Source organism: Salminus brasiliensis, chromosome 23 (genome assembly GCF_030463535.1).
Source record: "Salminus brasiliensis chromosome 23, fSalBra1.hap2, whole genome shotgun sequence".
NCBI lineage: Eukaryota > Metazoa > Chordata > Actinopteri > Characiformes > Bryconidae > Salminus > Salminus brasiliensis.
In genome coordinates, this window is record NC_132900.1 from 698,496 (window position 1) to 723,845 (window position 25,350).

At 45.1% G+C, this 25,350-nt stretch overlaps 1 protein-coding gene across 5 annotated transcripts in view; it reads right to left on the reverse strand.

The window, feature by feature from the left end:
• arhgef4 (Rho guanine nucleotide exchange factor (GEF) 4) overlaps window positions 1-25,350 on the reverse strand; it is a 64,602-nt gene that overhangs the window by 23,123 nt on the left and 16,129 nt on the right. For 3 of the 5 annotated variants that reach the window (XM_072668855.1, XM_072668853.1, XM_072668854.1), the window contains exons 2-4: window positions 20,224-25,056; window positions 18,631-18,936; window positions 17,276-17,405 (exon numbers count right to left, since the gene is read on the reverse strand). In XM_072668855.1, the coding sequence (XP_072524956.1) occupies window positions 17,276-17,405; window positions 18,631-18,936; window positions 20,224-25,056 (5,269 nt within the window). Of the gene's footprint in view, window positions 1-8,682; window positions 9,176-17,275; window positions 17,406-18,630; window positions 18,937-20,223; window positions 25,057-25,350 lie in introns of those variants that run through there. The other 2 variants (XM_072668856.1, XM_072668858.1) reach the window with 2 other exon arrangements.

The following is a 25,350-nucleotide window of genomic DNA, read 5'->3' on the forward strand; positions in this document are numbered from 1 at the left end:
ACAGACTACTAATTCTGTCAAATATGCACATCTAAAACGGTTATGCTAATTAATAACAAATATATGAAACCCATTTAATGCTGAATGTAATAATATATCTGTTAATAATGTATTCATTGTTTTTCATTTATTTTTTATGTTATGAAAGCTGTGCACTGGGACTTCCTCAGACTGCGTTTCAGTGTTTTGGAGAGTTTTCTGAGAGTTTCTAACGCAACACAAACAGCCGTCCGCCTCATTTAGAGAGTAATCCCGCAAAAATGATAAGACGCCATGCAGTATAGGGTTAATTATGAAATTATCTATAATCATCAATCTAAATATTATTGATGATTTAATTATTACTCATAACTCATTAATAAAGTTATCACAAGAAATCAGGCTGGAATAATAATGACAGAAATTTAACAAATGAATCAATAACCACTACTGAAAACACTTCACTGCTTTTGATCGTCCTCCTCTGCTTTGAGGGCATCGGTTAATTTCGTTTTCAGATCTTCAGACGGCTGTTTAGAGGAGCCTGTGTTTGATGAATGTTAGCAGAAGGTTTGAAGAGTCAGATAATTTATAAAAACTGGAAGTTTGGAATTGGAACTATTACTTAAAGCAGCAAGCTGATTGGCCCTAACTTAATCCTTAAATAGACGCCATGTCGAGTGTTATGAGAACTCCCATTCAGATTTCAACCGGTGTCCTCATTATAACGTCTCTGCTTGCGCTCTGCTGATCTGCAGTGGTAGGTTGCCAGGTTTCCACACCCAATCACACATGAATATCTATAAAAATGCAAATATTTAAAAAAAAGAAGTCTAAGTCGAGTCTTAATTCATGAGTATCCAGTCAAAGTCAGGTCGAGTGTTTTATCAGTGCTGGTCAAGCAAGTCTCCGGTTTTTAAATCCGCAACAAATTCCCAACCTCTGAGAATCAACAGGTTCTTCTACACTGCATAAAATGTTCTTATCAAGTTAAATCCTCTTCATCTGATATTTCTCTTTTTTTATTTTTGTAAGAATATTATAAGTTTAGTCAAATTATTACTCACTTATTTTTATTGTTTGTTTTAAGCATTTTTCCCTGACAAAAGCTAAATTGTCTGTTATTTCTTGAATTAAGCAAAACTACGTGTGAGTAAGTGCGTCTACCAAACTCTTCCACCAATAGAAAGAACTTTAAGAACATTTAAGCTTCCAAATGGTTCTGAATTTGTCACAGAGCCACTAATGTTCTGGGTGCTGATAAGTGTGTGTCCTCTGTGAGTGGCCTAAAGGTAACTGTTATGATTTTAGATTACGGAGATCTTTACTCAAACAGGCTCTTCAGGACGTCTAGACGGCACTCTGGCAGAACCGCGGGAAGTCACCTGACCCGAGGAACCCTGAAGGATCATAAGACCCTGCAGACCAAGCATCCATTTCAGCAAACAGGAACAATCACACAACCGCGGCTTAGCCCAAAATAGAACGTCTGAGAGCAGAGAGTGGCAGTTAACGGGGGATTTCTGCAAGACTTTTGAGACGAGGGCGACTTTGACGTGTTCCTCTCCGATTCACAGAAAGGCAGGGCTACAGCTGAGACACACCGAAAGCAGAAGCACTGCGGCACCACATCCTGTCGCACTGTTCGCTCGGTGTACGGCCGTCTGCAGACCACGCATACCCCAGCACTGTCCTTTGCTTTGTTTCTCAGACTGAAAACCTCATTTCTCACCTTTCTGCACTCGTGCACAGCAACAAAAATGTGTGACGACCCTCTGTGCACACACCACAGCTCTAACTGCAAAAGACACACTGCACTGCACACTACTGAGACCGTGAGATGGTTAGACACTGCAGCGTTTCAGGTTTTTGGAAAAATCAAGACATGGTCCTTTTTTACTTTCGCATTAAACAAAGACTAATGTACACAATATGGACAAAAGTATTGGGACACCTGCTCATTCACTGTTTCTTCTGAAATCAAGGGTATTAAAAAAATGATCCTGCTTGTGTTGGAGTAACTGTCTCTACTGTCCAGAGAAGAAGACTTTGGATGGGCACTGCTGTGAGGATTTGATTGCATTCAGCAACAAGAGTGTTTGTGAGGTCAGGATGTTGGATGATGATCACCACCCCACCTCATTATCCCTAACTCCCCAACTCATCCCATCCAAAAGTACTGGATGGAGCTCCACCACCATCATTCCAGAGAACACAGTTCCTCCACTGCTCCACAGCTCCTCAATGCTGGGGGGCTTTATACCCCTCTAGCCCACGCCTGGCATTAGGCAGCATGGAGCCAATAGGGTCATGATGTTGACCTGCTCCAGAGAGTCCTATTCTATTGGCAGTACTAGTGGAGAATCTCAACTAATGCAGTTTTCTTTAGGGACTACTTTCTGTAGCCGCACTACACCCCAAAGGCAGCATGTATCCCTCCACCATTTTAATGATCTGGTTCTAAAAGCAGGTTCTAGAGCCGAACTCTTCTCAGAACTCTGGTAGAACCGTGTCTCAGGCATCAGGCAGCGTCTTCATCACCATTAGGTGAAGAACTTTCTGTGAGGAGCTTTTATTAGAGCTTCAGACGTCTGCTTGCCTTCACCTCCACTGTAGAACCACAGCTCTGACTGGAGGAGCTTATCTAGAACCTCCACTGTAGAACCACAGCTCTGACTGGGGGAGCTTATCTAGAACCTCCACTGTAGAACCACAGCTCTGACTGGGGGAGCTTATCTAGAACCTCCACTGTAGAACCACAGCTCTGACTGGGGGAGCTTATCTAGAACCTCCACTGTAGAAGTTTTCTAGAACCCCAAAACCCTCCAAACCTTCCAAATCCTCCAAACCCCCACTCTGAATGAGTCTGTTTACATCTTAAACATCATATTCTGCAGAGAATTTTGCAGGAATAATGGAATTCAGTGGACTTCCCCTTTTAAAGGGTTAATCTGTGTTGATGCTGATCTGTTTTATCAGTATACTCCTCTTCACGGTTGATGACTGAGAGAGGTTTAGAGGTTTGGTTTGAGAGGCGGAGATGGACGTGTCCCTCTAAAAGATTCTGGAAGAATCCCTGGAGACATTTCCTTTCCTTTTGTAAACATGCCCTCATTTCCCCACCTCTCTCTCTCTCTCTCCCTCTCTCTCTCCCTCTCTCTGTCAGTTAATAGTGATTGAAGCTGAAGCTCTATTGTTGCTTGGCCGCTGCTGGGCCGGGCCGAGAGCAGAAGGCCACTCTAATGAGGTCCAGGGACCCTTAACGAAGTGACAAACCCTTTCTGACTCAGATCTGGGTTGCGTTTTCAGTTCTGCTGCGAGAAAATGGAAAGAGGTGAGACTTAAAAGGAAAGAAAAGAGCCCGACCATGGGTCACGTAAACTGCAATGACCGTCTGCGACGTCACTGGCTTGTCTGTCACCATGCCAACCGGGAGCGAGAGGAGAGGAGAGAGGACCCAAAATTGGTCACGTCTTTTTGCCTGCCGTACCGCCTGATGTCTCGCCGGCTTTGTTTCTGTAAATTAGCCACAAAAACACACGGCGGCGGCGGTCTGTCACAGAGAGGTGTTAATGAACGATCAGACGGTGCCAAATTAGGGTGAACGCGAGCGAGGCTGTCTCTCTGAGTGCTAGACTGAGGAGGATCAATATATCTGCACCCTTCGCTGATCAGATAGGGAAAAAAGACAGCGAGGAGGCTGGGCAGCGCTGGCTTTCCTTCCCAGACAGTCTCTCTACATGCTCTCTCTCGCTCTCTCTCGCTCTCTGGTTTCAGAGGCATTGCAGACATGCCGATTCATAGGTGCAGTGGTGCGCCGTATCGGGACGCCTGCCATAAACTAATCCCCATTCAGGCTCAGTATATCAGGGTTATACAGCGCAGGTTGACATGAGCAACCGTTACTGGTACAGAATTACGGCCATTCTGTTTTATAGCCGGCACAGCTCCAATCTGAGGGTCCGCCTCTATTTCTCTCCCTCAGTGCTATGATGCACAGACTCCATAACACAAACCTTGTACAGAGCTCTGTCGGTCTGTCCTGTTCTTTGAGAAAAAACCCATCCAGCCTACAGCAGTTTAGCCCCACCCATTCAGCCTACAGCAGTTTAGCCCCACCCATTCAGCCTACAGCAGTTTAGCCCCACCCATCCAGCCTACAGCAGTTTAGCCCCACCCATTCAGCCTACAGCAGTTTAGCCCCACCCATTCAGCCTACAGCAGTTTAGCCCCACCCATCCAGCCTACAGCAGTTTAGCCCCACCCATTCAGCCTACAGCAGTTTAGCCCCACCCGTCCACCCTACAGCAGTTTAGCCCCACCCATTCAGCCTACAGCAGTTTAGCCCCACCCATCCAGCCTACAGCAGTTTAGCCCCACCCATTCAGCCTACAGCAGTTTAGCCCCACCCATTCACCCTACAGCAGTTTAGCCCCACCCATCCAGCCTACAGCAGTTTAGCCCCACCCATTCAGCCTACAGCAGTTTAGCCCCACCCGTCCAGCCTACAGCAGTTTAGCCCCACCCATTCAGCCTACAGCAGTTTAGCCCCACCCATCCACCCTACAGCAGTTTAGCCCCACCCATTCAGCCTACAGCAGTTTAGCCCCACCCATCCACCCTACAGCAGTTTAGCCCCACCCGTCCAGCCTACAGCAGTTTAGCCCCACCCATCCACCCTACAGCAGTTTAGCCCCACCCATTCAGCCTACAGCAGTTTAGCCCCACCCATCCACCCTACAGCAGTTTAGCCCCACCCGTCCAGCCTACAGCAGTTTAGCCCCACCCATCCACCCTACAGCAGTTTAGCCCCACCCATTCAGCCTACAGCAGTTTAGCCCCACCCGTCCAGCCTACAGCAGTTTAGCCCCACCCATTCAGCCTACAGCAGTTTAGCCCCACCCATCCACCCTACAGCAGTTTAGCCCCACCCGTCCAGCCTACAGCAGTTTAGCCCCACCCATCCAGCCTACAGCAGTTTAGCCCCACCCATTCAGCCTACAGCAGTTTAGCCCCACCCATTCAGCCTACAGCAGTTTAGCCCCACCCGTCCAGCCTACAGCAGTTTAGCCCCATCCATTCAGCCTACAGCAGTTTAGCCCCACCCATCCACCCTACAGCAGTTTAGCCCCACCCGTCCAGCCTACAGCAGTTTAGCCCCACCCATCCACCCTACAGCAGTTTAGCCCCACCCGTCCAGCCTACAGCAGTTTAGCCCCACCCATTCAGCCTACAGCAGTTTAGCCCCACCCATTCAGCCTACAGCAGATTACCCCACTCATTCAGCCTACAGCAGTTTAGCCCCACCCATTCAGCCTACAGCAGATTACCCCACTCATTCAGCCTACAACAGTTTAGCCCCACCCATTCAGCCTACAGCAGTTTAGCCCCACCCATTCAGCCTACAGCAGATTACCCCACTCATTCAGCCTACAGCAGTTTAGCTCCACCCATTCAGCCTACAGCAGATTACCTCCTCTTTGTTGCAGAAGCATCCCTCTATCCCACACTCGACATGAGAATGGTCACCTTAGGGTCCTGTGATAACGGCTGGTCCAGAGCGTCCTGATCTATTGGTCATTGTTTTCTATTTCTAAATTCTATGGAAATTAGATGAACTCATTAATAAGAAAAAGTGTCCACAAACATTTGGACATACAATGTAGAACGACCTCAGCACTGTAAGAAAAATCTTGTTTTGTTTAATCATGCCTCGCTAGCTGGCACTGAGACACATAAGCCATTAGGCCTCTCCATCAGGCCTCTCCTGTTGCTCTGATGGAGAGACGGCAGAGTGCTGCCATGAGCCGGTTTCCTGGACATGAATTAAGTTTAGTCTTGAGCTAAATTGTAACGCCAGTAGTGATTCACCACTGACAATCCTTTTCAGGCTTAACGGTTGGGTAATTGATTTAAAGCCAGAACTCCTTCTGTAATATCTGAATAAGAATCTTCTCACAGTCCAGCTGTAAATAAAACATTCACTAGAATCACCTAATCATGCAAATCCCCAACATTCAACCAAACAGGACAAGTAGAACAGTGTCTCAGGCATCAGGCAGTGTCTTCATCACCATCAGGTGTCTGCTTCCATTCACCTCCACTGTCAACAGATCTGACTGGGGGAGGTTATCTAGAACCGAGCGTTGCACACCAAACCCCCAAAATCCCCTCTCTGAATGACTCTGATCACACTTAATGACCTTAGACCTCTGAAATGGACTCTGGAGGTAGTCTCAGCTCGTTTATGGTCTGCATTACATTTGATTTATAGTTAAAGGCCCTCAAGACTAACTATCCAAACACCACCCCAATCTTCCAGAACTTAGCAGGTAAAAACTAAATCCACAGGAGAACAGGTGTGATCTCGCACACACAGCACTATATGATACAGTATATGATATTACAGCAATAACAGCCCAATACTACAGTGCCTATATCTTAATTAAAGGGTGATGTGTGGTCTGCCACAACACCATCAATCCTCACTACTACAGTAATGCACAGCCTCCAGTGGCCTCTGTATACAAAATACAGAGTTAAAACAGCTGTTTAACAGCTTATGGGCGATGCTGGAGTATTTTCATCAACTGGCTCAGAAATCAGATCTGTTATATGACAAACTTCACTACCAATAAGTCTGATCTGTTCCCCAGATGAGGTCTGAAGCTGAAGCTGCTCCAGACGCCCAGTTTTATTGGTCTGTGAGTGAACGCTTGAACTGGATGTCAGCAACTGGTGCAACATAAAGCAGCTGAATTCACTAGAATAAGAAGAGGTGTCCACAAACATCTGGACACAGTGTATGTGAAGTGAGCCATTTCTCACTAGTTTTCTCACTATGTGTGTTTTATGCTTTTATACTTATCACTGCTGCTCTTGCTGACTGACAGAACAGTAGACTAAACAGTCAAAGTCTTAGTTCACTTCATGATCTATTTGGTGAAGCAGTTATAACACAAACACTACTAATAATCCATAATCCATAATTCATAATCCATCTTCTTATCAGCTTCTTCCTGGTCAGGGTGGCGGTGGGAGCATTTACAGAATCATTGAGTCACAAGTACTAATACTTATACTATTATTATTGTTGTTGTTGTTAATAATAATAATAATAATGATTATTATTATTATTATTATTTATTTATATAGTGCTTTTTATAACCGAGGTTCCCAAAGTGTTTTAGAGAACCAAAAAACAAACAATCAGTTGAAACAGACAGGCCTGAACCCTCAGGTCATCAGAAAGACAGCTCTAAAGATTAGGACCAAAAGGGGGAAAGACCACCTTTCCACTTTCGACAGGAATGATGAATACCATGAAGGCATTTCAAAATGAGTAGAAGGATCTTAAAGTCAGTTCAGAATTAGGTGCAATGCAACCCCTCAGACTCTGCCTCTGTATGTGAGTCTAGTAAGAAGAAGTTTGGGATCCCTGGCTGCTGTCTTTCAGACCAGCTTCAGCTCTCTTCCGCCAAGGCTGAGGAGTACGCCTTTAATCTGGCAGTGTGAAACCGGCCCTGTGTGTTTACGTCTTCCACACATACAATGTTCCATTCAGCCACCTCTGCTGGTCTCTTGGACTTGGGTCATAAAGGCTTGAGACAACGGCGCCACACAGATCCAAATTTGACCACACAATAAACAAAGACCCTCAGGAAAAAACAGAAATCTGAGGGTGAATATCACCAAGGAGCTCACAGCCTTCAGACAAGGTGCAACTCAAACAAACCTTCATGTATAAGCTGCTGTTCATGCTGCACTGAGTGACCACCCAAACCAAACACATCAGCTCTACATTAAATTCTACATAAAAATACAAAAAAAGCTTAAATTTACCCCTTTAAAGTGGTGGATAGAACCTGAATAATTAGTAGATACCGACTAATTCATAGTAGCTAATAGATAATTCATAGTGGATTCCAGAAAATGTAGTAGATCCACAATAATTGAAGATTCTAAAAAGATCGTAGTGGATACCGAATAATTCATAATAGATACAGAATAATTCAAAGAATATACTGAACAATTCATAGTGGATACTGAATCATTCATAGTAGATAAAGAATAAATCATAGTGGATACTGAATAATTCATAGTCGATACAAAATAGTTCAGAGTAGTTAATGAATAATTCATTTCAGATACCAAATAAAATAAATAAAATTCATAGTGGATACTGAATTCAGGTAATTTCTATATCAGTCTTAAAGGCACAGTAAAAACAAGTCCTGACCGCTTTTGTTACATAAACCCATAAAACCGTTATAATTGGACCTCAAGGAAGGAAATCCTTAATTGGATCGGCTGCACTGATTTGATGGAGCAATACGGGAAGAGGGAACCCAGGACAGGGTACCACTGGAGCTTCTGAAGGTCTTCAGTGTTGCTGTGGATGTAGCTAAGAAGTAATGGAAACTTATAGCCCACCGATTAGCATCACGCATCCTGCTAACTATTACCACACACTCACTCAAACCACCATGGATATAAAGCATCTCAAACAGACCTGCAGGTCTTATGTAGCTGTATTTCGTAAAACCAGTGTGTATCTAAATAAGCAACTTCAGACACCCAGTATGTATTGGTTAACTGGCTACAGTTGAGGTAAGATGTGAAGGGGGGAGAGGGGGGCTGTGTACAGATAATGGACTGAATCATCGCTTTGATGGGTTAAAAAAGCAGGATGCAGAAGCTTACCGTTAGTGGAGTGCAGGCTTTCTAAGCTCCAGTAGTGGGACATGACCCCTCGAACCGCCTTCACAGACAGACTTAATGTGGGGCTGCAGTCCAAATCCGAGCTGGGGGACGGGGACTGACCCGAAATGCCCCCGCTGATGCCCCCGGCCAGCGGGATGCCCACCTCTCCAGCCCCGTGTTGCTGGGTCCGCATTCAGGCAAAATCAGCCCGAAAGGAGAAGGGTGGTGTCTTCTCAGCAGGTACTAACGTCCAAACAAGGCGCGCACGGCAGCTGAGCGTGTACGTACGTGTGTATGCGCGCGCGAGTGTGTGTGTGTGTGTCAGTGCGTCAGTCAGCCTCCAACGCTTCAAGCGTCTGAAACTGCACGCTAACCCCAGCTCTTCATTCCTCCCTCTAACCTATCGCTCACTTTCGCTCATAGACGCTCGCACAGCCACGGAAGCCTCAGACACACGATCAGCCTTCTCTCGCTCTCTCACACACACACACACACACACACACACACTCACACTGTCACAGACTGGCATCACTGGGGCTCCTCCAAAGGGGGTGGAGCTGAGTACGACTCATAAAAGCTCATTACAGGGACAGAGCGAGCAAGAGAAAGAGAGAGACTTTATACATACACTGCTGAGCCAAAACATTATGACCACCTGTCTTAAAGGTGGAATATGCTGTTGTTCCTCCAAAACAGCTCCTTCTTCAAGCCCTCTGAAGGTGGTCTCTATGGTATCTGGCACATTTAAGACGTTCCAGCAGATCCTGGCTTTATTTTCTGTAAGTTCTGATCAGACTTGCTGTTCCAGCGCCTCCCACAGGTAAACACAGGAAGCACACACACAGTTGCTGGAAAAAAAACAGGACTCATCAGACCAGACCACCTTCTTCTACACACCAAGGTCCAAAGACCCGTGCCCACTGTAGGTGGCGGTGTCAGCATGGGCCCTCTGACTGGTTTGCAGCTATGCAGCCCCATGTGCAGAAGGGGGCGCTGCACTCAGTGTGTTGGGGCACACATTGATTAACCTCAGGTGCCTCCGGTTGGTGGTCTTTTCCTCCCCCGTAAGCCTCAGAGCCGTTTTGGAGACACCCCGTCCCTCGTCAAAGTGCCCCAGGTCTTCATAAGACCTTCACCTGCAGCACTGATACCACATCATCTACACTATTACCTTTACCTACCAACCCCATACACCCCTTTAAATACTGTCCCCATCAGAACAACACCTCCAGTCCTCCAACCCTGTCGCTGAAAAAGCCCTCCCTCAGCATCCCCTCACAGTCCCCCCTCCTCCACCCCATCCACTGCTACAGCCAAGCTGTTAGTAAACCCGAAGGCAGCGCCTACTGAGTGCAGCACCAGCATCGAGAGTTGTGAACGCCTTCTAAGAATTTAACCCGTAATTGCTGAGGGACTGGGAAGAGCAGCTTAGGCCACAATGCGCAGAGATCAACAGCCCCTATGAAACTACTGCGTCCTCCACTGTAGCGGTTTATTAGAAGTCTGCTGCAGGTGAAATCCTCCTGAACATAAGCATACCTACGTGTATTATATAAATAATAATACCTGAATTTAAAAGGTAATAAACTGACTGCATGCCTTGAAAAAAGACATCCTCTTCAATCTGGTGTAATATCTAATATTTCTCATTCTGAGACTGTCGTAGCGTAGAGCTCATTCTCACATTTGAAGTCATCTTATTTACAGTGTTTTAATCCATTTGCAGATTATTTGACGTATTTTAGGAAACAAACATGAATAAACATGAAATATCTGTGTAACCAGTCAATGGAATAAAACACTTCCAGACGAGACACAGTGTCCAATCAACAGCTAGTACATTATTCACCTGTCTAAGTCATACCCACTGACCTAAGCAGGGCCCTATATAGGGAGTAGGGGCCAATTTGAACAGAGATGACCAGTGGGGAAAGTTAAGTGTAGATTGACTGGCATTCTGGCTACTGACTGCTGATTGGCTGGTATTCTGGCTACTGAATGCTGATTGGCTGGTATTCTGGCTACTGAATGCTGATTGGCTGGTATTCTGGCTACTGAATGCTGATTGGCTGGCATTCCAGCTACTGAATGCTGATTGGCTGGCATTCTGGCTACTGAATGCTAATAGGCTGACATTCTGGCTAATGATTGCTGATAGGCTGACATTCTGGCTACTGAATGCTGATTGGCTAGCATTCTGGCTACTGAATGCTGATAGGCTGACATTCTGGCTAATGATTGCTGATAGGCTGACATTCTGGCTACTGAATGCTGATTGGCTGGCATTCTGGCTACTGAATGCTAATAGGCTGACATTCTGGCAAATGACTGCTGATAGGCTGACATTCTGGCAAATGACTGCTGATAGGCTGACATTCTGGCTACTGAGCACTGATGACTGACATTCTGGCTACTGAATGCTAATAGGCTGACATTCTGGCTAATGACTGCTGATAGGTTGGCATTCTGGCTACTGAGCTCTGATGACTGACATTTTGGCTACAGTTCCTAAAGCCTGCCAATCTGGCTACTGAATGTTAATTGGCTGGAAATCTGGCTACCAAGTGCTGATTGGTTGTCACTCTGGCTACCTTTAGTCCTTCAAAAACAGGGATTTTACACAAGGCTCGGTAGACAGAATACCAGCTGGTCAGCACTCTGTAGCCAGAGCGATAACCAATCAGCACTCGGTAGCCAGTAATCTGTAAAACCCAGTAATTCTGAACTGGCGAGCGTCCTCTAGTGTCTGAACAAACCGGAGGACATTATTCAGTGAGAGATCTCCTGTGATCACACGTCACAACCACTCTGCACAGGCCTGACAGAGTAACTGACAGATTACTCAACTGGCCTGAATATCGCGTACTGGCCTCGGGCCACGCCGCCATCCTTACAGCCAAGCATTCCTCTCTTTGAAGAGGTGTACTTGCGCCAGCTTCTCATGAGGAAACACCTTCCTGAGAACTGGCTTTAACTGAAATACAGCATTCCTGACATTCCGGACTGAACTGACTTTCCACTGGAGATCAAAAACACCTCCGACGCTCAAACACAACAGGAAGAAAGTCTGGAAAAATGAATCGCTGTGCCGAGAATAACACCTGCAGTCCTCTTAAAGCAATAATTACATACACAAACATGTTGGTGAGCCACAACAGTCAGCAACCTACACTGAAGCGTTGTTAGGTGAAGGGCCCACATCAACGAAAGCCAAATTGAATGTGTCCATTCAGTCCATCTATGTTAACAATGGAGGATAGCTAATCAGAAACAAGCTCATTTACATATATCAGTCGTTAATTCACAGCAACAGAAACAGTCCGATTATTATTACAAAAAAATCAGACAGGTTGGATAGTAGTCATGTAAAGGCTCTGGAAAGCCACCAAAACAGCTCCCTCTACAGACCGCTGACGGTGAGCTCTACGGTCTCTAAGACATTCCAGCAGATCCTGGCTTTAAGTTCTGTAAGTTGGGAGGTGAAGCCACTGCAGATCAGACCTGTTATTCCAGCGACTCCCACAGGTAAACACAGTGAGAACACACAGTCGGCCGTCCATCAGACCAGACCACCAGACCACCATCGCTCTGAGGTTTTTCCATTTTAAGGCTTGCATGTCAATTGTAGGCGATGGTGGACAGGGGTTAGCATGGGCACTCTGACCAGTCTACAGCTAAATTTCCTCATTAGGTATTCACCACTGCTGACCACGAGCCCCCCTGCAAGCCTTGGAGCTGTTTAGGAGATTCTCAGACGGTGCAGTCATTAAAACATAACGTCCCGACCCTCATGGAAGGTCTTCACACTGCCCATTTCTATACATTACATTTACATTTATGGCATTTAGCTGACGCTCTTCTCCAGAGCGACTTACAAAGTTACTCGTATCACAGAGGAGGGTCAGTGTAGTGTCGTGTTAGGAGTCTTACCCAAGGACTCTTATTGGTGTAGCGCAGCGTAGTCACCCAGACCGGGAATCGAACCCCAGTCACCCACATGGTGAGGTAGCTCACTAGCAGGTAGTGGTGTTATCTGTTGCGCCACGTCGGCTACGAGAACTGGCTGAGAACCCGGACATTAACGTGCATCACTGCTACCACATCATCAACACCATCTAATGTCAGTGAGTGGTTATAATGTTCTGGCTTGTCTCTATATAAAGAATGTAGTTTTCAATCTCTACCACAAATACCTCTAATAACAGAAACGCAACCTCAGTATATCAGGAACGACCAAAACTCACCAATAAATCCAAAGGAAAGAATGTGAAGAAGTTCTGAAGATTATGACCGTATCAAATTATTGTGGTGAATAAACAGACTAATCAAAACGCAAACTCATGATATTCGTGTATTTAGGTTTTGGCTGACACTGGTATCTAGAAGATAACAGCATATTCCCACATATCTACTAATGACCAATTAAGGAATGTAAGGTCGTTTGCCTCGTGGGAGCAGCTGAACGCTCATTTCTGTAAATCTATGAAGCGATTACTCACCAACAGGTGTTTTCTCCGATGGCTGTATGAGACACGGCTCAGCGGAGAGCAGCATGAGTGCAGTAGTGTGTTTGGTAGACTGTTCTGGTATCCAGGCTGAAGTATTCGTTGGATTAGCATGGCCAGGCCACAAGAACACCAGCCTGGCTCTTGAGGCCATATTTGTAAAGGTTGGTGCGTGGGGATGGGTGAGGTGGGGGTCAGACACAGGCAGAATGAAGTTTTTGTGTGTGATGTCGGAGATCCCACAAAAGACTCTATTATATAACGTTCACACAAATGAAGAATGCAGAAAGGCCAGTGTTAGTAACTGCAGATCAGTGCATAGGCTAGCACAACTGCTGTTTCATCTGGGGATGAAGTATCGGTATCAGTGCTGATACTTTAACACACTTTACATCTAAATCTAATTACGAATCCCTTTAATATAGTATCGGTATCTGCAGTGAAAGAACCAATATCATTAAACCGTGTTTGGTGATGGTGGAGTATCACACGCTTTGGGGGAGGGACTGTCCTGAAAATACTGTTGAAAGATCATTTTAGTTCTAAAATAAAAAACAAAACTTAACAAATGTTCTTCAAAGGGTCTATTTAGAAATATAACAACTTAAATAATCATTTAAATGCTTAAATTATCAACTGCTATTGAAGGAAACCATTAAAAGGGTTATACACAGTATAAATACCAGATTTCTTTATCAGATTTTATAGGCTTCAACCGAGTAGGTAGTTTAGAGTTGGTTATGGGTCAGCAATGGGTGCAGCGTAAAGCAGCTAAACGCATTCATTAAAAGGGGTGTCCACAAACATTTGCAAGAGGAACCAAGTTATAATTAAATTCTGGTTTCCATTATTTTACTCGGTATTTTGCCACAGTCTGCGATGCCTCGTTTCACTTTGTGTTTTATTTTGACTACGATGATGTACAAACCCTGCTGATCTACCAGCCGCCCAGTGGTGTGTGTGTGTGTGTGTGTGTGTGTGTGTGTGGAGAATCTGACATTATCTGTATGGTCAAATACACGCTGACGTCGACTATGAAGCAAAACAAGCCTCCCAAGGTCAGCAGAGAGCCAAAGGCAAGGATTTTGATTTAGCAATAATCGTGAAAGTCTCCCTTTAAAAGGCATGAGTGTGTATTTGTGTGTGTAACCATGCCAACACTATCACTCAGTTCAAAACAGAGAGCGAGAGAGGGAGAGAGAGGGAGAGAGAGAGAGAGATGCACAGCTAAAGAGAGAAACATCAGACCGGGCGCAGTTTGTGTTGAGGTACAATCAGTAGAACCATTTAGCAGGGATGAACACTGGGACGACACCAGAACCCAGTCTAACTTAGAATGCTGTCTGGCTCCTAACAGACAGTGTGAATCAGCAGACAGTCTCTACACCATCAGAGATCCACGACAGAGACGGATCCAAACCAAGTACTGGCTCAGTGACCATAGCCTGGACCACAGATCCAGACAGAGCTGCACGTCCTCATAGACTGCCCAAAAATCATCATTACTGAAAATGATTGAAACCCTAAAAACTGAACCTAAAAAAATGTAAATGTTCCTCAGCGACAGAAAGACAGCGCCTCTCGCTGCCAAATAGGTGGCAAATCCCACGCCCCATTAAACCCCACCCACTCCACAAAATGACACCTTTACCCCATTACAGAGTGTAAATACAATGCACTCAGAAAGTCCTCAGACTCTTTACTGTTATTCACATTTCGCATCAGTCTGCTCCCTCTGGGCCCCATCCAAACCTTGTGGCATCATACCCAAGAAGACTGGAGGCTGAAATCGCTGCTAAAGGTGCTTCAACTAAGTACGGAGCAAAGTGTCTTTTTTGTGTGCTGATATCAGAGTAATATCAGTATCAGAAGTAAACAAACACAGCAAACTGGATAAAATGCAGATAATTTAGTGCAGAAGTCCAGCATCACCTAATCCTCCGCTCTTCTAGAGTTCAAGAAACACATCAGCACAGGCCAGGAACATCCGAATTCTAACAATAATAAACTTTATCGTTACGCCAATTTTCACTGTGGGTTATAGGTCATTCTGTAAGATCCAGCACTGCAGGTTCTGCTTAAAGAATCCACTGTTAACAAGAAGAGAAAAGCCTTTTATTTTTATGCTGCATCTAAAAATAGAGCCTCTTACCGACTGAGATTAGACAGACAGCACCAGCTCATCACTTCGAGGAGCAGCTGAAGATTTCTCACGACTCTTTTGTTTTTATTTACTTCGGCTGTTTTTTTACTTTTTTACTCTTTTTATCTGTTATTAATTTTACTGTTCTATCAGCTCCACTGACCGTACAGGAGCGAGGGCGTAGTTCTATAACTCCATCTGTTTCTCTGCAGACTTTATTTCATCCTGTTCTTCAATGGTCAGGACCCCACAGGACTGACCACCACAGAGCAGACTGTAGTTTGGGTGGTGGGTCATTTTCAGCACTGCAGTGACCCTGACTGACAGGGTGTAGAGTGTGTTAGTAGTGTGTGTTGTGTGTTGTGCTGCTGGTACGAGTGAATCAGTGAGTCCACTCACTGTCCACTCTATTAGACACTTCTACCTCTAGTTGGCCCAGCTTGTAGATGTGAAGTCAGAGACAGAGGCTGATCTGCTGGTGCACAGTGTGTGTTGGTCATCCTCTAGTCCTTCATCAGTGCCCACAGGACGCTGCCCACAGGACGCTGTTGGCTGGATATTTCTGGTTGGTGGACTATGCTCGGTCCAGCAGTGACTCTGAGATGTCTAAACACTCCAGCAGCTCTGCTGTGTCTGATCCACTCGTACCACCAGCACAACACACACTAACACTCTACACCCTGTCAGTCAGTGTCACTGAGAATGACCCATCACCCAAATACTACCTGCTCTGTGGTGGTCAGTCGGTGGGGTCCTGCCCATTACAGAACAGGGTGAAAGGAGGCTGACAGAGTACACAGAGAAACTGATGGATACAGTCTGGAGTTACAGAACTACACAGTGCTGTTATACGGGCCATGATAGAAAGGACAGAAAGTACAGAAACAATGAGGTGGTATTAATGTTATGGCTGATCAGTGCATTTATTTATTTATTTTTTTATTTATAGCTGCATAAGTGTATAAGATCTTTTATAGAAATGAAACTGATTAAGAAATCTTTATATAGATCGCCGTCCACAGATCTGCACACAGGATCAGAGATCAGCTCAGAACGCTCCTGTAAAACACCGTCTTGGAACTAGTCTCCTAAATGGATGTGCTCATCTCAGTTCATCTCAGATAACTAAAAAGAAATCAACCTTAAACCGGTGAAATGAAAGGAAGTCCAGCGTGGCTGTGGCTATTTCCAGAGGTCCCAGAGGTTAGTGCTAAAGTCACCATTGCCCCCTACAGGACACCGAAATGTGTCCCCTGTTGGATTTACTGAGGGGAAACACAAGAGTGTATTTAAACAAAGTGAAACACGCTGAGCACCTTCTTGGTTTAGAAAGGACTTTCATTTAAATAAGATTATACACTATTAGAGGACTTACTGAACATTTCTCAAAGAAAAACAGCTGATAAAAAGATGTTCAGATGTTTAAAGAAACCCAGGTTGTTACATGACCATTCTGACTGTACTGTTTAGCCGATAATGCTTTTACTGGTCAAGAATTCTGATAATTGACAATATTGCCTCGAGGTTTATACCTCAATGTTGGAGTTAAACAGTGCTTTACTGACTGATATGAGGGTCAGTTATCAATGCCACTACTGCTTAAATTAGATAAACAGCGTTTATATACAAACAGCATAATTATTGTAGCACTGGGGGCGGAGCTGCCCGTACTTACTTACAGTTTGGGTTCCTGTTAATTATGTCTTACCTGTAATTAGTTCTCTAAACCAGTTTCCTGTTATGTTTGGACCAAATAATTCATTATTTGAGCATTACAGCAAGATTTTTTACATTTTTGATAAATTAATTTGTCAGTATTTTCAGCCAACTGATATATTGGCCAGCTCTAAAGAGTAAGTAGTGGAATAAATGTAGTGTTTAAACGGCTGATCTAGATTTACTCCAAAATAATGAGGACATTCCTTGGAAGTGAGAGAAAACTCACCTGAGAAGGAGACGCGACGTGGCCAGCCGACGCAGTCCAGTCCTGTTGGAGTGCTCTGGGAGAAGAAGTGATCTTTGAGGGACGGGGAAGACAGCTGCTCTGGAGAAGTGAAGGAAAGTCTCATCCGGGTCTGTGGAGGGTAAGGAACATCCAGGGGTTTTTATTTTGCTGTTTAATGAAGCTTAACCCTTAAATGCATCTCGACAAGCCAAAATAATTATATCACGTAAAATCTAAACCTAGCTTATTAAAGATCATTTAACTTGTAGAGACTGTTTATCTACTGATAGTGTTCTATTCCACAGGCAGATTATTTTACTTCTTTATTACATTATTTTTTAAATCAAGTAAAATAATCCAAAATAATCCTTGAAAAAAACACTTTCAAACAATACAATGGTTCAAAACCATTGTCTAGATATATATTTTAACAATATCTAAACGAGAGATACACTACATGGACAAAAGTACTGGGACACCTACACATTCCACCTACAGGAGCTTTAGTGCCGTCCCATTCTAAACCCTTAAGCATTAATATGGAGCTGGTCCCCCTCTGCAGCTCTACCAGCAGCAGCAGGTCTGGAGCTCTGCTGCAGTTACTGAGTCAGTTGGAGGCTTTTCTGCACTCTGCTCTGAGCTCAGCACTCGGCCCTGACCCCGCTCTGTAACTTTACGTGGTCTGACAGACACTCGGTGGCTGAGCTGCTCTCTGTGAGCTGTTCCTCCTAAACTCTTCCACTGTTCAATAATAACACCACTCACAGCTGATGGAGGAAGATCTAGGAGGGAGGAAATTTCACCAGCTGACTTGTTGTTGTTGGTGCAGCGGTGTCTCCTATTACATACAGAACCACGCTGGAGTTCAGTGAGCTCTTCAGAACCTCCCGTTCTTTCACTGATGTGTGGAAGAAAGACAGACTGCAGGACTAGAGGCTGGATTTGATACACCTGCTGACTAAATTAGACACCTGAATTCAATGATTTAGAGGTGTGTCCCAATACTTTTGTCAATATAGGGTGTTATATACTTACACTAGATTTTAAATAAATTTACTTGCCAAGATATTTTTTTCTTGTATAGTTCTCTGAAACGTGAAATCTTGAGTCCTTTTTCTGAGCAGTTAAAATACAACACTGAGTGGATTAATAGTCTTTAGGTTAAAAAGGTTAAAACAAGCATTAACAGATGACAGAAAGTCAAGAAAGTCCTAGAGAACAAGCGCTACAAGCCAAGCAAACAAGCACGAACGTCCGAAATTGCTAAGCGGGAAGAGAAGAGGAGAAGTAAAAATAGAAGCACAGGAAGGTCTTGAAGACACAACCGTTGGTTCACCCGTTGGCGAGATCCTTACTTTCTGGTTCTCCTCAGAATGTGAAGTGCTAAGCTGTCCAAGACTCCTCTGCATGGTCAGCTTTATCTTCTGGAAGCTCTTGGTCTTCCCTAAGTCAGAGAGGAGTTCATCTGAGCAGGAGCGCTGCTGTGTCGTGGTGTTTTCTCTCTTGCTCGGTGGGTCTGCGACCACTTCTCCAATGTCCTTCAGCTGTGAAGTCCATCCGCACAGGTCTGAGATGGGTCTCGGAGCTCGTCGTTCTCGCCTCCTCATTCGTGGCATGCAGGACGTCCGCTGGGTGCCGGCCCTACCGCCGTCCTGTGCGTGCTTTTGAGCGCAAATTCAAGGTGTTACTGCATCGATGGGTTATGGTGAAAGACATGGAGAGTGAGCTTGCTTATCATGCAGTGCTCAGTCACTTTCAGGCTGCTCTGTCAGTGATTGTTGGTGACTGTTCTCATGCTGTGTCACAGACTTTCCATTACAACACTGGGTGGCACTAAACACCACAAGCATAACAACACAAAAAGACACCTGGATTTAGAGGGGGATACCACCAGTTTTTCAGATTTCACCACCAGTGAAGCTACACGTGTCTTCTGAGTTTTATATAAAATAAAGATGATGACGGTAAAACATAACTTATGGTGGTACAAACACGCTTATTTATGGAATTACTATTTCAGTTATATATTTATTTTATTTTTTCTCTCTTCCCAAATCTTAATTTGATTATTTTAGTTTTATTCAGTTACGCTTATTACACTACTGTTTTTAATTCACACATGTACCTCTGTTGCTTTAGTTTAAGTTGGTTAAATATTATTTTTATTTATGTTATTTGTGTGTAAATGCTTGGTTACACTGAAAATGAGAGTCATCCTCAATGTTGACAAGGTTGACTGACTGATTTTCTTTAGGGACTACTTTCTGTAGCTGCACTACACCCTGCAGCATGTATCCCTCCACCATTTTAATGATCTGATTTTAAAAGCAGGTTCTAGAGCCGAACTCTTCTCAGAACTCTGGTAGAACCGTGTCTCAGGCATCAGGCAGCGTCTTCATCACCATTAGGTGAAGAACTTTCTGTGAGGAGCTTTTATTATTAGAGCTTCAGACGTCTGCTTCCCTTCACCTCCACTGTAGAACTCCAGCTCTGACTGGGGGAGCTTATCTAGAACCTCCACTGTAGAACTCCAGCTCTGACTGGGGGAGGTTATCTAGAAATCTTAGGAGCTTATCTTTTAATTCTTATGCAGGTATTTTAAAAACCTTGTTTTGTTGTTGGGTTTTACAAGATCAATAGAGTAGATAAGCTCCATAGATATGTTATTACATGAATGTTTGACTCACATAATTCCTGGATTTTTAGATTTAGGGATTGATTTTCCCAAAATCAAGTAACCTCTTATTACACACCAGCATTTAAAAGAAAGACCTCCTTCTTCACCATGAAAGCAAAACCTAAAAAATGCTTTTTTATTAACATTATATAAATAATGATTTATAGCAAACAGTCTTTTCTGATTTGATAATAAATACATGTAAATCAAAAGCAGATTATTTGCAAAAACCTTTGTGACAAGCAAAGAATAAAATCAAACTTCTACTCACCTCAGGTTCGTTGCCAGAGTTGGTGGAAACCAGGCTGGTTTGGGACTGACTGTCTGAACTGCTGTCCTCCAGTGAGTACTCAGCATCCAAGGACTGAGCTGATGCCAGTGGTGGAACTCTAGGTCTGAAGGTCTGTGTCCTCGCTGGACGATCCGACAGGCCCTCCATATTCTGGTCCTGACCCAGTGAGCAGAGAGAAGATGCTACGGACCTTGAGGGGTACCGGAAACTCCTCCGGTGTGTCCACAGTCCTGGGCTTTGAGGTTTGGGACTCATTGGCCTCATTGGTGTATCAAGGCCTTCAAAGGAACCCAGAGATCTGGCCCAAGACGGAGATAGCTGATTTGCAAGTGCAAAAACAGTTGGGTGCATGGGAGCTTGAAAGCTGCTGTCATCTTCTAAAACCTCAAAAGCTTCTTCTGAGGTTTGATCAGAGTCTGGGGAGAGTCCGTTAGTCATTGGGCCATCATCAGACTCTTCCTCAGGTTCAACCCCTGAGACGTCTTGGGATGATGCCGTCTTTTTGCTAAGTGGATCAGAGTGCCAGGTGTTTTGGAAATTCTTCTCAAGATTAAGCCCATCCTCAGCCACACCAGCGACAAAATCACCCTGGGTCCGACGTTTTGACTTCACACTCACCGACCCAGGAACAGAAAAGGTTCTCTTCAACACCTCAGTCTCTTTAGCCGGCTTCATCTTTCTCCTGGTCTTTGAGTCCTCGTCTTGGACCTGCTGGTTCTCCTTCTCACCAAAACGGGTCTCGAACAAGTTTGACAGCGACTTGTGAGCCATGGCCAGCTTCAGACGCAAATTTAAGTTATCGCTGCTCTTGCTTCTCTTCGGGCTAAACCCTTCCATCAGGGGCGAGGGCTTAAAGTGCAGCAGGTCGCCGTGCCTGCTGCGCTGCCGTGCTTGCTTGGATCTGGGAAGGGATTTGGATTGTTCACACTTCTCCATATTTTCCCAGGTCAAGGCAAAGGCCTTCTCAAAGATGTCATCATTGGTGTGATCGCAGAACTTTACCAAGTGTTCGGTACTATGAGACATATGGGCTCTGTGGAGGGATGGATGGGCTTGGTCATGCTTGGGGGAACTGGAACTTCGTTCCTCCTGCTTTTCTTCTACGTCCTGTGGAGATGCTTTGGCCTCTGGCTCAACCTTGTTACATCCCTTAGACTCTCTCTTGGCCTTGCGGAATGAGGGTATCCTAGAGAACATGGAGAATCTTGACCCTTTCCCTGCTGCGCTGCTCTTGGCCTCCTTGTTCTTTGTTGGGCCTTGGACACAGCAGTTGCTTCCCGTGTGAGACTGAATGCTATCTTCTATGTCCTCACTGTGCATGCTGATAGAGTCCAAGTCTGGAAATGCAGATTTGATATCCTCACTATTAGCATTCCCATTTGCTAGATATAAGCCAGTGTTTCCATCCTCAGGTCTGTCAGAAACAAAGCAAACTCTTTTGACTGAAGAAACACCTGCAAGCACATAGTTTTCATCCTTTTGGGGGATGTAACCATTGTGTGACCGCTGGTAGGCGGTATCTGAGCTGACCGAGCTGCAGTTCTCCTCAATATGATCATTATACACAGAGACGTCCTCCTTCTGTTGTACTTCCAAACTACTTTCTCTATCTGCTACAAATAGACTCTCTTGAGGGTGATCTGTCTCCATAATGGGCTCTAAATTAGTGATCGACAACATCCCAACACTGACATCTGTAAAAGGGTACGTCTCGATCTCAGCACTCTTCGGCTGTGGAGGTTCTGGACAGACAGGCACCGTACAGTCATCCATTTGGGACTCTGAATCACTGATCTGAGCAAATTCTTCATTGAAGCCTGTATCGAGCCTCCTCTCTGTGCTTTCTACTGCCTGAATCCTGTTGACCTTGAGAGAACAGCTTACAGGCAACAAGCTTTCCTTTTTGAAAATCTCAGGACATGCAGGTCCATTCACAGACGCAACACGTGAACAGTCCGAGACTTCAGATCCGCCAGCAATCAGCGAATATCGACTGTGCCGGCCATCTGTGTGTGGGGAGACTGAGGGATACAGCACGGTGGAACTGCCCTGGCATGTGACGTCCACGTCCTTGAGCTGAAACCCTCCCGCTGTCTGATCTCCCTCTACTGCAGAGAAGTGCAGCTGGCACTCTTTCTCAGTGAGGTAATCACAGATATGCTTCTGAGCAGAGTCCCCAGAGCTGATACTGGGCTCTAAATGAAGCTGACTAACAATCTTACCTTTATCACCTGTCAGCAAATTCGCTTCGGAGGCCTCCAGGAAGCCACCAGGTCTGTTTGCTAAATTTGGGAGGACATCATTGTCCTCAGAGTAACTGTCTTCCTCTGAAAACGAACAGGAGTCAAATCTACCACGTTCCTGCTCGAGAACGGGGCTAAGAGAAGTGCATGGCATCTCTGAGAAAACAAGAGACGTGACAGACCCCTCATGAAGGATTCCTCTTGAGAATGACCGTCCACTATCTGGTTCTTTATCTAGTGCAGTACTAAGTAAAGTGCATTGTGTCTCTGGGGCAACAGCTGCGATCTTTACATTATTGTTTGCCCCATCATTAATGTCAGTGTCTCGCTCTGAGAACACTTGGCCGGACTCAAACCTGTTGGACTCTAAAGCAGCACTGAGTAAAGTGCATGGTGTCTCGTGGCAGTGCTCAAAACTGATAGTCTTTATGTTATTGTTGGTGTCTGAACCGTAATGCCTTCTTGTCCTGGGAGTCGCGCTGTACCGTAAAGACGTGTGAGCACTCAAGACTTCATAACCCATGTCTGACTGTGTTTGCACACAGGAATCAGAGCTTACATCATTTACATTAACATCACCAGTTTGATCAGTTGCTGTGGCCCTTTCGAACACATGTGACCTAGTCAAGTCTTTTCCTGAAACATCGCTTGGAGCGTTGGACTGTTTTGGATACTTGGATATCTTTCTAACCCCTTCATCCGTGTCAGACAGATCAGCTAGATCCCGGTTTGTTATTTGTGTACAGTTCGTGCACAGGTCACCAATGAACTCAAAGCAGACATCTGTAGGACTTACTGGAGAAGCTACAGGTTCTAGAAGTTGGTCTACACCGCTGTCTACACCGCTGTCCTGAGCACAACCGAAGCTGACACTTTCTACTTCTTTACCGGGGCACAAATTGCCTGTAGACAGCATCCCAAGAGATTCGGCGTAATCCGAGTTGTCCGAAAAAATGACCTCTTGCGATTTCTGTGGAATGACAGTGAATTCTTTCACACAGCCTGTGATAGGAGTGGTGTCTCTTGGATGTTTTAAAGTGCTGTTGTCTACTTCAGTCCTCAGAACAGTGCTGAATGGGGTGCTAAAGTGTTCAGTATCAGTGCTTCTAAAGGTAATCGAGCCTGGACCTACTATGACTTTCTCTTCTCTGTGACGTTTGTTGCTAAAGTTTTGTTCACTTTCTTGCCGATCTATTTTGGAGCTTGTTTCATTAGATATTTCATTACAGTCTATAGGAGGTGTGTGACTACCGTCTGAAACTGGATCTTTTTCAGACAGACTTTCACTGTCATCAGTGCAGGTCAGGTGGTCTGGAGTGTTCAAAGCATGTTCATGTGTGTCTGAAAAGTTATATGTCAGATGTGACGAAACACAACCACTGAGGAAGCTTGAGGAACCCCCTTCTGTTGAACAATGAACCATGTCTGCAATACCAGAAGGAGGTTCTAAAAAGCTCTGCTCATGCTCACGTCCTCTACACAACAGTCCTTTCTCCATTTGAAATGATGTTAGTTCCTCAGGATGGAACATGCAGTCCTCAGAAGATTGTAGAAGTTTATAATCCTTACAAGACTCATCACAATCCTGTTTTATGTGTCCCTGGATAGAGGAGTTGGAGGAGTCAACATCACCCTTTCGACTGCATTCAGACTGGTCTACTAGTGAAGGTTTCACACAGACCTCATCCAGCAGTTCCACTGTTTCCACCACATTCGTATCTGTCAAATCAAGCAGCTGTGGAACTTGTAAACAGATCTCCGCATCAGGGAGATTCAGTTCATGCTGTTGGAGAGATTTGCTTTTGCCTGTCTCTGAACTGTTCACCTGTGCTGAATCCAAAATCAGCTCTGCTTCAGTGTCACCCTCAGAACTGCTAACATCTTGTGATGTTTTCCTGTTTTCGCTAACAGTGTGACCCAACCGGTGCTCTGCTTCATGTCCACAATCTGTCAGTGTATTTACAAATGTCTCTTGAGAAGTTGGCTCTGTGAAAAGCCGTGATTCGGTCAAATCTTTTGATTCAAACCAGACTGTCTCTGAGTTAGTCATGCACGCCTGTGAGACAGAAGGAAGTCCAGCTTCCCTGGATGAGTTTGCAAGAGTCCTACAATCGTCAACTTCACCGCACCCTGGAACATCTAGTGTCATCCCACTGCAGTCCCTTGCCAATGGCACAGTGTCCGTTTTTTCAGAGACATTGGATAGAGGAATGGAATCCTTTCCACCCATTTTCCACTGGAGACCATCAGAAGATCCGTGGTGCCTTTCTGCACAAGAATGGACCCGCTCCTGGAAGCCAAGCGAGTGTTTGGGAGAGTCCAAATGAGCTCCAGTGCATGAGCCAGTCTCTGAGCTGAGAGGTGTCCGAAAACAATCATCGGCCTCATGGCTGAAGTCCGAGAAAGTGTCACTGTAGCACGAACGGGTTTCAAAATACTCCTCTGTCGTGTCCTGTGATTCTTCCAGCGCTGATTCAGTGCATTCCCGATGGTCCGAACTCTCCTCCTGCTGTAACTCTCCATCCTCAGAACAGGCAGCTTCAGTGGCAAAGTCCTCAACAGGTGGGGCCTGAAATGAGAAAGACAAGATGTTGGCTTGGTCTAGAGAGATTTAGTAGATGTCGCTCTCTCTCTCGCTTCATAACTCAGAAGAGATGTGGGCCGGCACAGGCGTCTGTTGACTGGTGTGGTGGAGCTGGGGACCCGGGGCGCTTTCCTCAGAGCGCGTCAGGTACCCGGTTGCAGTTTGAAAAGAGGTGGTGGCTCAATGTACATGCATCGGAGGAGATGTGTATTAAGTCCTTACCCTCCTAATGTGGGCAGCATTGACAGTGCTAGGAGGATGAACGGGTAGATTACTGGC